This window comes from Heteronotia binoei, chromosome 3 (genome assembly GCF_032191835.1).
Source record: "Heteronotia binoei isolate CCM8104 ecotype False Entrance Well chromosome 3, APGP_CSIRO_Hbin_v1, whole genome shotgun sequence".
Classification (NCBI taxonomy): Eukaryota; Metazoa; Chordata; class Lepidosauria; order Squamata; family Gekkonidae; genus Heteronotia; species Heteronotia binoei.
Window position 1 is genome coordinate 48,062,902 of NC_083225.1, and position 17,056 is coordinate 48,079,957.

A 17,056-nucleotide genomic window follows, 5' to 3' on the forward strand; every position below is an offset into this window, starting at 1 on the left:
GCAACCCTGGGCCTCACAAACCTGAACAACTGATGCCTGTTGGCCAGCATTCCATTTTTAATCAAGGTACTTGAATGGGTGGTTGGCCTGCTGCATCAGATGTTCTTGGATGAGATGGACTGTCTAGATCCATTTCAATCCAGATTCAGGCCTGGGTTTGAGATCCAGAGTACATAAAGGACTGCCTCGTCCCATACTATCCAGCCTGCCAGTTAAGATCTGCCTCCCAAGCCCTGTTGACTTTAGAGGTGAGGTGGATGGTGACCAGAGACAGGGTTTTTCGATAGTGGAACCTTCCTTATAAAATGATCTTCCCATTGAGGCTTGCTTTTGGTACCTTTGTGCATCTCTCTGCTTCCTTTTTAGATAGCAGGACAAATTGTTTCTGTTTGCTCAAGCTTTTAATTAAATTGAGCCGTCATATACACAGACACACTGTCAGCGAGCAGTTTTTTGGGGTGAGAGGGCAACGTAGAACCAAACTAGATTTGATTTATATTCAGCAAGCATACTGGAAAGAAATAGTGTGCTAGGAAGGTAAATAGAAAGGCATTATATTATACCTCAATCAGTAAATTACATAAATGTAAGTCACATAAATTGGAAAATCACCAAGCAATTTGCACAGTTCTTATGAAAGCCATTACATCTTAGCTAGATGTAACATCCCATGGCTAGTCTATCAAATGAACCCAGCAGTGTTGTAATGTATATACATTGTGCCCAGGAAAGAGAGGAGTGGGGAGGCTTTGGAGTGGAAGGAAGCAGGGTGTTATGGATGAGGAGGGAGAGGCAGCCTCTGTGAGGAAACCCCAGAGCTTAGAGAGCAATGGGAGTAAAGGACTTCAGAAAAATTTGGGTGGAGGCTGGAGGAGCAAGAGAGAATAAAGCACTTCCAAGCTCTAGTAACCGTCTCATCTATCAGACTACAGTGGGAAGGCACTAAATGTCACAGTTAACTGATCAAACAAGCTTCGACCCATATAACTCACTCTATAGGATGCAGGGAAAAGGGATCCTGGTTTGTAACTGTCTGTCTGGTTCAAGATTAAGGAATCCAGTATTTTTAAAAAAGAAACACTAATAAAAGAAATCCAATTTGCCTCATTCACCTAAAACTGACAGTGGGCCTGGTAGTGTAAAAAGAAAAATGTAGGTCGTGAGGAGATTCACAACTCTTGAGCCTGAGAGTCTCATTATTGTAAAGTGGTATAAAATGATAAGAGAAGGCCTGGATCAGTAAGTAGCCTCTTTGTTGCTCCTACAATATACTGTCTTCATTACAGTGGATCATGCCATGTCTAATTGAAACATTTGGAGACAGAAGGTTTCAGGGGATGGTTTGAACTAGAAGAAATTGTTTCTTCTAGACTGGTTTCAAAGAGTTGCTACTGGAGACCCATTGTCCTCTTTGTGGGACTGGTTTTGTGGGGTTCCACAGGACAGTCTTATCTCACTTTACTATTCAACTTCTATATAAAGTCCTTAGGAGAAATTATTCATAGTTTTGGAATTGGGTTTCATCAGGGCTTTTTTTTAAAAAAAAAAAAGCCCTGGGCCTCACCAATCAATATTCTGATGACCACCAGCTCTGTATCTCGCCATGCAGATCTCCTAGCACAACTTTAGAAGTCTGGGACCACTGATTGACCACTTAAATGGCTAAGAGAGAATAGATTGAATCCTGATAAAATGAAAGTCATGCTAGTTGGGAAGGCATAATCCTTGAAGGACATTGCGTTTCTCACCTTTGATGGAGTTCAGTTGACCCTTGCTGACTCTGTTAAGAGGCTTAAGGGTTATACTGAATCCAGTGTTGCTGCTGAACAAGCAACTTAACACTTTCTCCAACTTTGTCAAGTCTGGAACGTGGTCTCCTATGAATTCAGTCAATTTAGCCAGCTGGATCCATGCCATCAAAACATCAAGATTAGACTAGCGTAATGCATGCTACATGAGTTTGCCTTTGAAGTCAACCCGGAGATTCCAGTTAGTACAGAATGCTGTAGCTTGACTGTTATCAGGACCTAGAGGGGGCATGTACATCCATTGTGCAGCTTGACTGTTATCAGCTGGGCCTTGGACCCTTACATCTATAAGACCACCTGTCCTCTTATGTTCCACCACGACAGCTCCATTTTATTTGTCCAGGGCTTTTTGTAAGCAGGCAAAATCAACAACTGCCCATACATGTGCTTTCTTTACTGTGGCCCCAACCTGATGAAATGTCCTATAGAAGTCAGGAAGGCTCCCATGCTGTGTTATTTCACAAGTTAGATAAAACAGAGTTGTTGAGAAGTAATAGGGCTATATTGTAACAAAATATTTCAGGAAGGCACTTTATAAAGAGAAAAGGACTTTGGGTTATACCTCAGTGTATTACCATTTGCCTGGACTTGAATAGCCCAGGCTAGTCTGATATTGTCAGATCTTGGAAGCTAAGCAGGGTTGGTCCTGGTAAGTATTTGGGAGAGAAGCCACCAAGGAAATCCAGGGCTACATTGCAGAGGCAAAACCCCATAAGTTGGCTGCGACTTGATGGCAACTTTCCACTATTATCATTTGCTACACATATCACACTGTTGTTGTTTCATTCTTTTCTAATGATATAATACCATTTTTCTTTATTGTATTCACAATCTGTATCATGCCTAATATGCTACTTAGTTTAGGTAATTGCTTATTCAGTATCTCCTGATAATTTATCAACCTACATTGTTCAGATGTATCTTTGTACACACTGTTGCCGATTTACATCGTATAATCTTTGAGTCTCAGTGAGAAAGGTGGACTGTAAATACAGTAAATAAATAAATCGTACCAGAGTTTTGGAGTGGTGAGAGAATTATCCAGGTGAAGAAAGTGTCCTAGAGTGGTGGAGGGATATCCTGGAGGCAAGGCTGAACCTAAAATGCTGGTTTGGATGAGTTGTTTAAATACTGACAGGGATGGGAAATTCAAATGAGATCTGTGTAGGTCAGGAGTGTCAAATGTGGACTAGGGGGCTCCTATCAGGCCCCTGAGCAACTGGCTGTTGTCTGCTTCCTTCTCCCTCTCTCTTGCTTTATTCTGCATCACAGCTTGCTTTGCCAGGCTTGCTCAATCACACAGGAGCTTCAGAGCAAAGCCTCAATTTTCCACATTTGCTGAGGCTTCTCCCTTGGGGAGGAAGGAGGTGAGGGATAGTTTGCTTTGGCAGGCTCTCTCAATCGCACAGCAGAGCTACTGAGCCAAGTCTCTCTCTCTTCTGTTGGCTGAGGCTCCTCCCCCTTCTGGTCCTCTGGGGAAGAAAGAAAAGAACTAGCGTTTCCTTTGCCCAATCCCCTGGATCCCATGGAAGAGATACAAAAAAAGCACCATTAAGATCAACAAGTGCTAATGTTTTAAGCATGTTTTATTTTAATTTTGTTTAAATCTTTAATTGTGTTTGTCTGTGCTCTTTATAAAGTTGATATCTCTGCTTCCTGGCGTTATATTTTATGACACACATGGCCTGTCCAGGTCACATTTATGTCAGATCTGGCCCTCATAACAAATGAGTTTGACACCCCTGGACTGTAGGTAATGCTAATAAGGTGGGTGTTGAAGTTACTGGCCTGAGAAGTGGCCTGATAGGAGCACATTAATTCTACATAGGCCTCATCATGATTCTCTGCCTTGATACATGGTAGAGCTTTTCAGTATTTGTGGCTTTGGGACTTTAGGAATGTTTTGGTTCTTGGGGGAGGGAGAAAGCCCTCAGGAGGTAACAATGTACTCAGGAAAATGAGTTGTGAATACTGTCCAGTATTAACGAGCAACAGCTTCTTCCACATAGAAAGTTAGTAAAGTGAGGTGGGGGACATCTGCAACTGATATTATAGTTGTCTTTTTACAAAGTATTTTACATGAGGGAATAATTTAAAAATCAGCAGGGACCCCAAAGTCTTCCAAAGGTATCTCATTTTCCCTTCTCCCACTATGTCCTCTTTCTCCTCCCTGAAAGCCCCATAACTTTTCACCTTTTCCTGCTTTTCTCTCTTTCCCACCCACCAGCTTCTCACCTAGTCTCTCTTCCCATCTTTAGTTTTTCCCCCTTCCCTACCTGACAGCCTCATCCCAAGAAAAGCTGGGCTGAGTTGCATAGTGCTAGCCAGGGCCAGTTGTGCAGTGGAGAACCTGCAAATGCTTGTGAAGGCTACCTCAATTTCATCCCTCTCCCAGCACTATTTGGTCTTTGCCTTTTCCTGGTAGCCCCCATATCCTCACTCTCTCCTTCTTCCCACTCACCAACCATGCAATGTACCTACTTTTTACCTGCCCCTATCTTTGGTTATATTTATTTACTACATCCAGCATTCTCCACAATGTGGACTCAAAGCAGCTTACCGGTACGTTATTTTAATTAGGCTGAGAGTATGTGACAGTTCCAAGGTCACCCAGTAAGTTTCCCAGGTAATGATCTCACATCCTAGTGTGACGTTCTTACTACACCACCACATTGACTTTTGCAAGGTGGCTGTGGTTGAACAGTAGTGAGCAGATTGCATGGTATCAAGTCACTTAAATGTATGCTGGCAGGCCTGGCCCCAATGAGTTCTCCCCCAAATGCCAAAACAGCCCTGGAAAAGACCCACATTTACAGACCCACATTTACAGACAGAAACCAAGTCTTCAAAAGGCAATACTGTTGTGGTTGCCTAACAGTGGCCACAGAGAGCATGTATTTCTTAAATCCTCAAGCTCTGCTTCTATTATAATATTCTATATTATTCTACATCTCCAATGTGTTTATTTTAAAGATATCAGAATTTTCTCCAAACCTGGAGCTTTTCTCGGTTTTGTATAAAGATCTATCTTGTCTGTTCATGGCTCCGGTCCCTGGATTTAAGTATGCAAAAATGTGACCTTGTTAAGAATGATATAGAGCAGGGGTGGCCAATGGTAGCTCTCCAGATGTTTTTTGCCTACAATTCCATCAGCCCCAGCCATTGACCATGCTGGTTGGGGCTGATGGGAGTTGTAGGCAAAAAACACCTGGAGAGCTACCGTTGGCCACACCCTGATATAGAGAACAGTCCCTTGTCTGAGCAATCTATTTTTCGGTGGCTGTTTAGGCCTGTCCTAAGTGCATGGTCCTGTTTCCTACTGCAAACTTTTTTTGGGTCTTGAAGTTTTGTTCAGAGAAATGAAACTAGGTTTCCTTCTCCAAAACTACTGTACATTTCTTGTCATATGAGAGGATCCACAGAAAATTAGCTTTCCTTTAGTTTTATTTCCCCCTTGATTTCCATAGTGTTATCACATTGCAAACTTGTGACATATTCCTGCTGTTTACAATCAGTTATTTTTGTAGGGGGGGTTGGCAACTAAATTTCAGTTTCTGTTCTTCACTTTCTCATTTCATTTACTGCACAGTTCAGTTTCTAGTGGTGAACCAAATACTGAGGAATGGATGAAAAATGATTAGTTTGGTGAAATCATGCCTACTGACAGTATTCCTCTAAAGCACAGCTGTTTGGATTTGCGAATTTTATTACAAGTTTTAATAGTATTCGATTATTTTATTTTGGAGTATTTCTATGATTTTTAAATGACTATAAGGAACTGATCATGGTAATATTGTTGTTATTTGTTGTGAAGAAACCAGAAAGAGTAAGAATTGTTAGCATGATGTATTTGGCAGTTCAGTTGAGGGAGTTCTTCTCCATCTTTGTTCTGTCTGTCAACAGGGAGTCCTTCTTCCTGGGACTTGAGCTACTATTGCCAGCTCCTCTCCTACCTCAATCCCTTGCCTTTTTATACTTCCTGGATACATTGCTTCCTGTTGCTATAGGTCATTGATAGGTGGAAAAAGCCCAGCAGGAACTCATTTGCATATTTTAGGCCACACCCCCTGTCACCAAGCCAGCCAGAATTGTGTTCCTGCTCAAAAAAAGCCCTGGGTGGAGTACATTCTGCATGGTCACTTTCAGCACAAATATTAAAAGTTTCCATGAAGTAGCTTTACTTGGGGGTGGGATCAATAGCACTGTGCAGACACAGTGACTTTTTAGCTTTCTCCTTGCAGTACCATCCATTCTCTCTGACAATCCACTCTTGAAGTTTGAGAATACTGAAAGTTGCACCTTTGGAATGCTAGTGGTTGCTCCAGAAATAAAAGTTGGCCCCACATATCCATGAGAATCTAGAAGTGGTTTGCATAGGCTAAGAAGTTTCTCTGGATTGCAGACTGAATGAATTGAAATCTCATGCTTAATTGTATATTCAAATCATAGTGTTTCTTTATGCATATTTTTCAAGATAAATAATGGGTAACATGATGTTGGAACTGAAGTTTAATACCAAATATGCAATAATTCACCTGATAGCTTTTATTTGTTTATTTAGTATAGTTATAGCCTTCCCTTCCCTTTACAATAGGACTCGGAGCAGATAACATTCATAAATTACGTCTGTTAAAACAACTCTTAGGCTGAGGTCAGATGTGCTATTTAATCTGATGTTGCTGTTATCCTGAGGATTTAAAAATCACATTAAAAGAGCAGCATCAGTATCCCATTTTCCAGTCATCACCCCCTACCCTGGTCTCACCCCTTCTTGATTGTGAATTTTCCAACATCAGGGGAAGTCTAGGGTTCACCCTGTACTTCCAGATGTCTGAGCTCTCCCATTGTGAAGTCAAGCTGTTTGGAAAGTCTGAACCTTCCCTTCCTGCTCACCCCCCATTTTTTAAAAAAGTGATGTGCATATCATTGGATCATTCAAGAGGTTTTAATAATTGCTTGCATGATCCTTTGCAGCAATATTTTGTTGTGATTGGGAGCCCACAGAAGGGTTGTTTTGGAGCAACAAATTCAAGAAAAATACCCATTCTGCCATTTGGGGGGGGGGGGATGGTGCTGGAAATAATCACTGTTTAGGCTCCCATAATGGCAGCCAGGATTCTGCCCCCAGAACTTTACTCCAAGCCACTTCATAATATTGCTCTGGTGGGAAAGTTCTATGGGGATAGAAAAAGGTTCAAGTTGCTCATGGAAAGTGCCACAGAAATATATAGAATTCTATGAAATGTGGGAAAGGAAGTAAGATCAGGTGGGAAAGAGTGATTTCTGGTGGAGAAATACAGTATTTGGAAGAGGGATTGCAGAGCTGTCAAAAAAGTGAGCTGGTGCTTCAGATATGTGCTTATGCACATGCACGAGAGACAAACTAAAACAGGATGCCACCTGACCAGCCAGTCCGTGGTTACCATGCAGCAATAATCTGAATGGTCAACCACAGAGTGAGCGTGGAGAGTAGCAGGTTAAGAGTGGATGTTTTGTCAGAATTCTCCAGCACAAAAAAATAATGATCAAATTAGAGACATAGCCAAACTGTCATCTGACCGCAGCCTTATAATAGTGTTTCAATCAATACAATGGCACATAACAGTATTTGCCACTCTTCCCTATGTTTGGACTTCAGTAACAATAAACAAACAAACTATTTGCCACTAGAAGACAAAAATGTGCATCAAAAGATTGTCTTTTTGCCCTTATAATTTTAAAAAATTGATTACCTAGGTGCAACTTTTAATTAAGGGTAGCACATTGTGAGCACTTTTGGACATTTGAAAATTCTTCTTTGAGAACAGAGATTTAATTTACAGATTAGCATAGTGCATTGGATCGAGTGGGAAAATTCCACTACAGAAGGTAAGGCTGACTTGACCCTTTCCCACTTCCAATTCCTATTATTCTACCTCATTCACAGGAATGACTTTTTGGGGCTGCAGGAAAATGAGGAAGGCCTATTCCCCTTCAAACAGCTGGAATTTTCAACTAGAGCTATCCCTTTTGTTGTGTATTTCTTTTATAGTATAGCCTTTTCTGTTTAATGTCAATAGTGTTGGAGTCTACTTGTAGTTGTCTCTATGAAATTGTTTTGAATTGTTAATGTAAACAGTTGTGGAAAGGAAGCATATTCATGGGGGATGAAAATAAAATGAATGTAAGAATCTGGCATCTACGTAAGTTTATAAAGTGTGTATTGGGGTTTGTTTCAGATGAAATCATGCATCAAGATGTTGTCCCCCTATGTGCAACAGATATTGAGGATCAGCTAAGGAAGAAGTTCGCCTATCTATCCGGTAAGGGCAGCTCTTCATATTAAAGTGTTTAAATAACAAGGGTTGAATTTATATTTATGTAGTATTTCTTTTTCAATTGTTGATTTTTTTCTCATTAATACTTCCAACTATATTACTATGGAATTGTGCTAAATGCATATTTGTCACATGGGGAACGCAAATAGTTTATATTATATGGCAAATAGTTTAATATTTTCAACCACATCAGCTCCAGACAGCACAGGTTGGATGTCTGCTTTTTACGCAAAGGTCAGTAGCTCTGACCAGAGATCAAGTGAAAATGAAATACCCTGTTGAGTATCAGTTTCACAACTTTAAACAAGAGTCTTGTGTGGAGGTGTAACATTCCTGGCAGTTCTGAAGCCATGGACAAATTTAGTTTATTTTCTAGTTTTAATTTAAAAATTAGAAAGAAATGTTAGGGAAAACTGAAATATACAAAGTACTTCCTTATCAAATGTAAGGTTTATTTTCTGTCCTAACAACATAAAATATATCATATATAACTTGTTTAGCATGTAAAATTAATTGCTTTGTTATAGTTCTAACACGTAAAAAGCATGTAAAATTGATTGCTTTATCAGATTTATAAAATGTAAATGTATAAATGACTTGGGTTTCTATAGTAAAAATTGCAGGTATGCACGGTACTAGAGAGAGAATGCATATCTGCTCCAGCATTCACAATATGTTACAGCATATCTGGATATTTATTTAATTAGAAAATTGTTGTGCCACCTTTCTGGGAACCCAGCCGAGCATAAAACTATGAACCATAAAAACAGACCATTGAAAGCTTAAAACAAGTTTCCAGACTAATGTTGGTTTAAAAAAACAAAACAAAACTATCCCTTAATTAAAAGTCTGGGTGAACAGAAATGTTTTAGCCTGGCACCTAAAGAAAGTAACATAGATACCAGGTAAACCTCAGGGGGAACGGCATTCCACAAGCAAGGTGCTACTACTGAAAAAGCCCTGTTCTTGGTTGTCATATTCCTAACCTTTGAAAGTGAGGGCACAGAAAACATGGCTTGTTGTGGGGCAACTCTTAAATGGCAGGCTGAATAGCATGGGAGGAGGCAGTCCTTCAAGTAGCCTGGCCACAGGCCATTTAGAGTTGTAGAGGTAAGAACAAGCTCTGTGAATTGTGTTTGAAAACAAATGTGCATCAGATTTTTTGCACCAGGGTGATTATGATCCCTGTGAATAGCTTGTCTGCTGCAATCTGAACACATTGAGTTTCTGGTCTGTTTTCAAAGGCAGCCTTGTGTCGAGTGAATTATGGTAATCTAAGTTGGATATGACTAGATCATACATTTTGAGGAATGGCCTTAGCTGAAGCTGATAAAAGGCGCTACTAGATTGAGCTAAACTTTATAACATTGAAAACGGCAAGCTCATCAGTAGTGTATTATTGCCATATACATTATAGCTTATTGTATACACATTTAGTTACCTTAGACACATTTAAATTACCCTTTAAACTTAAAAACCTCGTCTCATTTAACTTTGAAAATGCATTTAACATGTCTACAATGTACTTAGGAGCTCTGAATATTTTATATTGATGACCACCACACCTCTTTGGACATTCAACTGAGGAAATGAGGGTATAATAAGGTCATGAGAATTGAGATATGAGGTCAGGAAGTGATGAAGAGGATTCATCCATTGGTTTGTTCCTCACTGGGGATGGTCTCCTAATTTTTGGCAGGTTCCCTTGGTCTGCTTCTTACAGGCCCAGCCATGATTCCATTGAGGTCATAATTCTGATTCCCACACTTCCTGTCATGTAATTTCATATACTTCTTTTTTTATGCTCAGAGTGTTCTGTGCCATCATCTGGAAGTTAAGGTGACTCCTCCTGAGTCTGGAAAGGTTGAACTGTAGACTGCCTTTCATAAACAGGAATCTTGCTTTCAAATGCATTTCACTTATTCTGAAAGAGAAAATGCTTTGTGGGAATTTTTTTTTTTTAGTCCTCCCATGCATTTCCTATATTTCCACTGGAGCGGGGGGAGGAATTCAGAGAAAGCCCTCAGAGAAAACACCCTATTTTCTGAATTTCTCCAGGGTATTTTCCAGGCCTTTGCTTCTCTAGTGCTGTAGTACTTTAAAGACTAACAGATTTTTATCAGAACATAAGCTGTTATGAACTGGAGCCCACTTATTTGGATGTATGCACAAAGACTCTAGTTCATGAAAAATTATGGTACAGTTAAAAACTTGTTAGTCTTTATAAAGTGCAACAAGACTGCTATACATTCTTGTTACAATAAACTACTCTGCACATTTGTAAATGCATCCATCTGCAAACATAATTGTTATTTGGTTACATCCACTGTGCATCGATGCTGAACAGAAATGATCCTAATTCCATGGATTTGTAGTTAACCCTTTGATCCTGCACCAACAGGCTTGCTATTTTACAGGTGGTGGTACATAAGAGAACTTTGTTCCAGCAGTATTACACTTTCATCACAATTTACTGCTCCAAGGTTACTTCTCTCTGAAGCCCATAGACCCTGGGCTTTGTAGCATGTTACCAGTTAATTTCAAGGATCTTGTTTGAAGTGTGTCCTTGCAACATCAGAACCATATTTATTATTTTGCCATTGATGTAGCAAATTACTTGCATGTGTGATTCTGCTACTGTGCCAGGATTAGTGTCATTTTCTCCCTCTTGATAAAGTTTACAGGAATTGTAGTTCAAACATAAATTATGCAGTTACCTTGGTTTGGTTTAATACAGTTCTGTTGCTAAGTAACTTTTGTTCTAATCAGAAGGTAATCTTTATTGATTTGAAACATTTATATCTCCCCTTCTCTGCTTAGACTCAAAGTGATTAACAATGTAGCAACAAATTTCAAGAACACAAAGTTCTTAAAGATATTGGAGGCTACTTTTCCAGGGTTCCAATGATAGAATAAAGAAATGACCATATCAGTAGTACAACGTGAATGGGCTACCATTACGGGTCTGTTTGTGTTCCCTATCATTTACTCTGAAGTTTAGAGGACAGCAGTTTCCTAAAGTTGCCTTTTTTTGCCTTCTTGAATTATAGCCATACCGGTAATCCTCCTCCAGGAATTTATCTAATGCAAGAGTACATGTTTTTTTAGAAGTGACTCTACCTGTGAGAGGAGAGCCTTGTTTCTCTTTGGTATATTTTTATGTCCTTCTTCATTCTGCAGCCACTTGTTAATCATCTAGAGTTGAGTTTCCTACTCTAGCACTGAAAGACTGTGCTGTGAGAAGCTTGGACGCACATTAAGAAAGTAGTGAAGCTTAGAAAGAGGAGTTACCTAGGCCTTTCAGACAGCCTCACACATGGAAGGAAAAACCTCTCTCCTGCCTTTATCTTAGCTACCTTGGGAGCAGGCACCAGTCTTCATTGTCTCCTGAACAGAAGCATATGAAGAAGTGTGCATGCACATGAAATTATACCGAGAATAAAACTTTGTTAGTCTTAAAGCTACCACTGGACTCAAACCTTGATTTATAAACATGGGGCACATCACTGACTAGGTTGCTCTTCTCTATGATGATTTCTTCAGAAGTGTGGTTGTTGTTGTGGCTCTCAGTGCTGTACAGTGGTAATGAGGCTTCCAGAAGGTGGATTATTTCCCCTTATCCAGTCCCCATGGTGGCCATTTGCCCCTTCCGCACTGAGGGGGGTGGGGGCAGCTTTTCATTATTTTTTAAATAATTGTCATAGTAGAATATTGTTACATACATACCAAACCTTTAATGGCATAACAGCTACAAATAAAAATACACAGAATATAAAAATTTAAACATTGGAGATAAAATCAAAATGAAACGGAGCTTACAGATACATTTATACATGGTCAGATTTAAATTTAAGGATGTCAGCCAAAATTTTTGCCACAGCCTCGCTAACCTCCCCCTCAGTATCATTCAATAAATAATAACAGGGTGACAGAATAGACAAATCTGGGGAGAAAGAAAGCTTACAAAATAAATCTTTACGGAGATTACGATAAAAGGAACAATCAAGCAATATATGCTGAATTGAGTCGGAAATATTCGCTCCACAGGAACAGAGTCTGTTGCCTAAAGGGACTCGATGATATCTCCCTTGTAAAACTTTGGAGGGAAACGCATTTAGTCTAGCCAACATAAATGCCCTGCGATGACTTGGAATGGTTAAGTCTGATAGATAATGGGGCATTTTGCCGCAGAAAGCATAAAGACCTAAGGAAGCTGGGGAGCAAATATAAGTGTCTGTTGGCCGTAGTTTCATTTCCTCCAACTCCCACAGTCTCAGTTTAATACTTCTGAAGATATATGACTCATCAGAAGTAAAAAAAATAATTAACCTCTATCCCCAACTGGTTAAGTTTGGACATAAGCACTGCTGTCCAGGATGAAATATATGGGTTTCTTTTCATACAATCAAGAAGGCTGTTAGGATCTGTTCTAAAGTGAATTTTGAGCCAGAATTTAAACACTGCAATCCAGGCTTTTGTCTCCACCAAAGACTGACCCACTTCAGAGCAGAGAGCAAAGTAGGACACACATTTTGGCTTACCAAGAATTTGTCTAAAGAATGAGGCTTGAATGCCTCCACTTTCCTGGTAAATGCTGAGATCCATATAGGGATACCATAGAGAATTTGGGCTAGTGTTTTGGCTTTGAACACCTTAATTGCTGTTGGAACTAATTGGTTGCCCCTTGCAAAGAAAAACTTTAATTTGAGCAGCCGAACATTTAGCCAAGTTGACGGTGTTGTTACGGTGTGAAACCCAGCTTAACTTGTGATTAAAAGTGATCCCCAAGTATTTAAAAAATTTTGTTTGCTCAATTGTTGAGTTGCCAATAAACCATCTCTGTGGGCTCCAGCAATTTGAAAAGACAACTACTTTAGATTTGGCATAATTGATAGAGAGTGAATTACAGTCGTTATAGAAGGCATTCAAATACCTTTGCAGGCCCACACTTGTGCAAGAGAGGATGGTAGTATCATGGGCATAAAGTAATAAGGGGACCGCTCGGCCTGCTAGTTTAGGCAGATGACCATTAATAGGGTTCAAAAATTGTGCCAAGTCAGTTAAAAATAAATTTAAAAGATGTGGGGCCAGCACGCAACCTTGTTTAACCCCCTTTAACTCTGGGATTTTGCTAGTCAAGTCACCCCTAGAAGAAAATTTCACTTGGCAAAAAGTATTAGAATGAAGTTTCCTCAAGAGAAACAGCAGACGAGGGTCCATTCCCAGGTAATTTAGCTTAATCCATAGTTGGGCTCTATCTATTGAATCAAAAGCGCCCTTCAAATCGATGAAGGCAGCATATAATTTTTTTGTCCCGGTATGCATATATATTTCAGCAAGGAAGGCCAGAGTGCAGCAATGGTCCATAGCAGATTTGCCTTTGGAGAAGCCAATCTGTTCAGGACCTATGATGTTGCCTAGGCGCATCCAGTTGCTCTTCTCTGTGTTGATTTCTTCAGAAGCGTGGTTGTTGTTGTGGCTCTCAGTGCTGCACAGTGGTAATGAGGCTTCCAGAAGGTGGATTGTTTCCCCTTATCCGGTCCCCATGGTGGCCATTTGCCCCTTCCGCACTGGGGGGAGGGGCAGCTTTTCATTATTTTTTAAATAATTGTCATACTAGAATATTGTTATATCAATATACCAGTTGACAAATAGGTATATTTAAATGACAATTAAAAAAAATCTCTCAGAAAAGCTCAATGGTTCCATGAAGGGTGGCAGGGAATAGCTGCCTTGGGGACAGGGAAAATAGCTGCTTTGTAAGTGGGACTGGGAAAATCCATATCTTCTTGCACACAGAGCTACTAACCTGGCTTTGCTACAGGCCGTCTCAAAACATTGCAGCCAAGGAGGTTTGGGGAAGATCTCTGAGAAGTCCTGAGAAATCCTGTTCCCCAAAAGCATTTAATCCATGGCAAATCGCCAGTGTGGAAATGGCCATTGTTACTGCATCATACAGTAGGCATGAAGTTTTGACTTTTATTACCTTCAGAAACCTACAGCATTTTGTCTATAATACTACCAACGTTGGACCTTTTGTTACTGATCTGACTACAAACAAAAATAATTGAATTAATGCAATTTTCTGATGTCAAAATCAATTTGTTCTCATGTTAATGCTCTGAAATTGAGTGGCTTGTAAGTGAATAAATTTTGTTTTTATTGTTAGGTGGGCGAGGGAAAGATGGCTGCCCCGTCATTACTTTTCCAGAATATTCAGCTTTCAGCGAAATTCCAGAAAAGGATTTTCAGAGTGTTCTGACATACCTCACTAATATCCCCAGGTAAGGTCTGTGCACAAGCAAAAGAGTATTTATCCAATAAGAACATAAGAAAAGTCATGTTGGATCAGACCAGCGACCCATCCAGACCAATGTTTTTGTGTCTCACAGTGGCCAAAACCCAGGTGCCATCAAGTGGTCCACTGGTGGGGCTAGAACTCCAGAAGCCCTCCCACTGTTGCCCCCCTCCAAGCACCAAGAATACTGAGCATCACTGCCCAAGACATGTTTAATCTATACCTTGTGACTTAATAGTAACAGATGGACCTTTACTCCATATGTTTATCCAATCCCCTCTTGAAGCTGTCTATGCCTATGGCCACCAACACTTCCTGTGCCAGTGAATTCCATGTGTTAATTACTCTTTTGGTGAAGAAGTACTTCCTTTTATCTGTTCTAAGCTTACTGCTCACTGATTTCTTTGAGTACCCACAAGTTCTTGTATTGTGAGAAAGGAAGAAAAATACTACTTTCTCTGCCTTCTCTGTTCCATACACTATTTTGTAAACTTCTATCATTTCACCCCTCAGTCATAGTTTCTCTAAGCTAAAGACCCCCTTAACCATTTTAGTTGCCCCAGCAATTAGGAACCTGGAGTTCAGGGTCTCTGTTATCATCACCTTTCTAAAAAAATAAAGCAAGACAAGTTTAACCTCTGCATCTTGGGAGGAAAAGCTGGGAGAGCATGGGATTCAGTAGTGCCTTGGCAGAAAGCAACATTCCCCTTGTAGGAATTACTGTAGTGCCACAAAGAAAATGGAATTGGGATTAGATGTTAGATTAGAGGAGCACAGTAACATTCCTGCTGCAGCAAGTAAATTGGTAATTGGAGCAAATGTTTTTATTCCTCCAGCATAAAGGGTAACTCTCTGAGTGTTTACTATGACACATAATGCATATTTTATTTATGCCACAGTATTTATGAGTCAGTTTCATGCAAAAGAAAAAGAAAAAAGGTACCTATGTAGTATTCAGGCAGTTCAGTTTAGTAGCTGGCAGGTTGCAGACCACAGTAAGATAATAACGCAGCACTCTATGAAATGGATGCATTGTTGAGTGATGACGGGGCATCATTTTAATATTTTGAGAAAAGATTATCCTAGTGAAGGCATTGGTGGGTATAGTGATGTGAATGTTACGTGTATACATCGCTCAGTTTGTTTTTCGGTAGGCATCTGTCTGTGTGAGGGTGATATGACAGAGTTTGCTTTGGCACATCAAAGGGAAGTTTGTTTGAATTGCTTAGCAATATCCTGTATCATGTACTATAAAGGCCTATTTTTTAAAAAATAAAAACGTTTATGGTTTGGTACACTCAATTGTCATACTATATGTGAGTATCTTATGTAGTCCCAGCCCTCAGCAAACAAGATCATAAATTACACACAGTGGAAATTGTTATGCTTCCAGTAAGTAACCCAAGTCCATTTCTTCAATAATCCCATAGCAGCACGATTTAAAATCAAACCAAAATTAAAGAGTAAGTATAGAGCTAAATCCATTTAATGCGAACTGATTTCTTAGCACCACAAAGCTGCGGTTAGCACAAAAGGTTCCCAGATTGCTGTTCACACAGATAACTTCCCACAAACAAGTCAGGTTCTGGGTGCTCAAAATGACTAGGTTGTACAAAGGATAGGTCAAAGTCCTCCTGCCTATTTCCTGAAAACTTCAATCCCCTTTGAACATGGTTGGAATGCCTATAAAATGTTTCTTTAACCAAAAGTAAAGAAGCTACAACCAGGGTACCAAATGCATTCAAAAGGGCTCTGTTTCATTTTGCTCACTTTTCTCACTGCTTTCCCAAAAATTAATAAGCACAGGTTAATAAAAAGGCTATTTTCCATCAGACTACAAAATGACTGAAAGAAATTTGCAAATTGGAAAAGACTGAGGATCTGGTTCATTTGTCAAATCTTTTGGGACATGAACTTTGGCACATTTCTGTGGGAAGTAGACATCATAAAACACAAAGTATCCTAATTTCTGTTGCATCCCCATCACTCACAAAAAACCCCACTTTTTTAAAAAGGCTGGTTACAAAGTAGATAATACAGCCTTCAACCGTTGTTTTTATATAGGACAAGAAATAAGAGAACAACCCAGAGTGTTACTTGTATTTTATATTGTGAATGATCACCCCAGGAAGCTTCCAAAAAATCTTCCATTCAGTACAGAATCTTCCCTAAAAACCAAGAGCCCCCCCCACCCCACCCCATTTAGTCTAGTTCTATACACACACATATAGCTTTCTTATTTTTAATTCCAGAATTTCCAAAAAAAACCACACCCATTGTTGGAATGTTCACTGAGCTGGTAAAAGCCAGTCAGGGCTCATGGAACCTTGACAGATGAGTATGCAGCTCTTATTGGACTTTCAGAGTTGAAGAAAGTAAACTGGACAGGTGGTTGTCCTATTCTAAACTACTATGTTTGTTTTGAATTGGGATTCAGTAATCCTGAGTCCAGCCATTCATAATTTGCTCTCAATGCAAATTGCCTGTTACTTGATCAGTATCCTCAGAATACCTTTTTATTATTAAGATATAATGTCATTATATCTGACGCTGACAACTACAATTGCAAATATTTTCAAGCGTCAAGGTGGGTAATAAACAATAAAATAATAAATCATAGTTGCCAATAAAAC

At 39.7% G+C, this 17,056-nt stretch overlaps 2 protein-coding genes across 7 annotated transcripts in view; both read left to right on the forward strand.

Moving 5' to 3' along the window:
• ATP11A (ATPase phospholipid transporting 11A) overlaps nucleotides 1–15,650 on the forward strand; it is a 274,169-nt gene extending 258,519 nt beyond the window's left edge. Inside the window, exon 31 of the transcript XR_009555173.1 lies at nucleotides 15,635–15,650. The gene's annotated coding sequence lies outside the window, so the exon portion shown is untranslated. The remainder of the gene's footprint in view (nucleotides 1–15,634) is intronic.
• Nucleotides 1–17,056, forward strand: part of MCF2L (MCF.2 cell line derived transforming sequence like) — a 146,013-nt gene that overhangs the window by 68,724 nt on the left and 60,233 nt on the right. For all 6 annotated transcript variants that reach the window (XM_060233734.1, XM_060233739.1, XM_060233737.1 and 3 more), the window contains 2 exons: nucleotides 8,027–8,110; nucleotides 14,295–14,409. In XM_060233734.1, coding sequence (XP_060089717.1) covers nucleotides 8,027–8,110; nucleotides 14,295–14,409 — 199 coding nt within the window. The remainder of the gene's footprint in view (nucleotides 1–8,026; nucleotides 8,111–14,294; nucleotides 14,410–17,056) is intronic.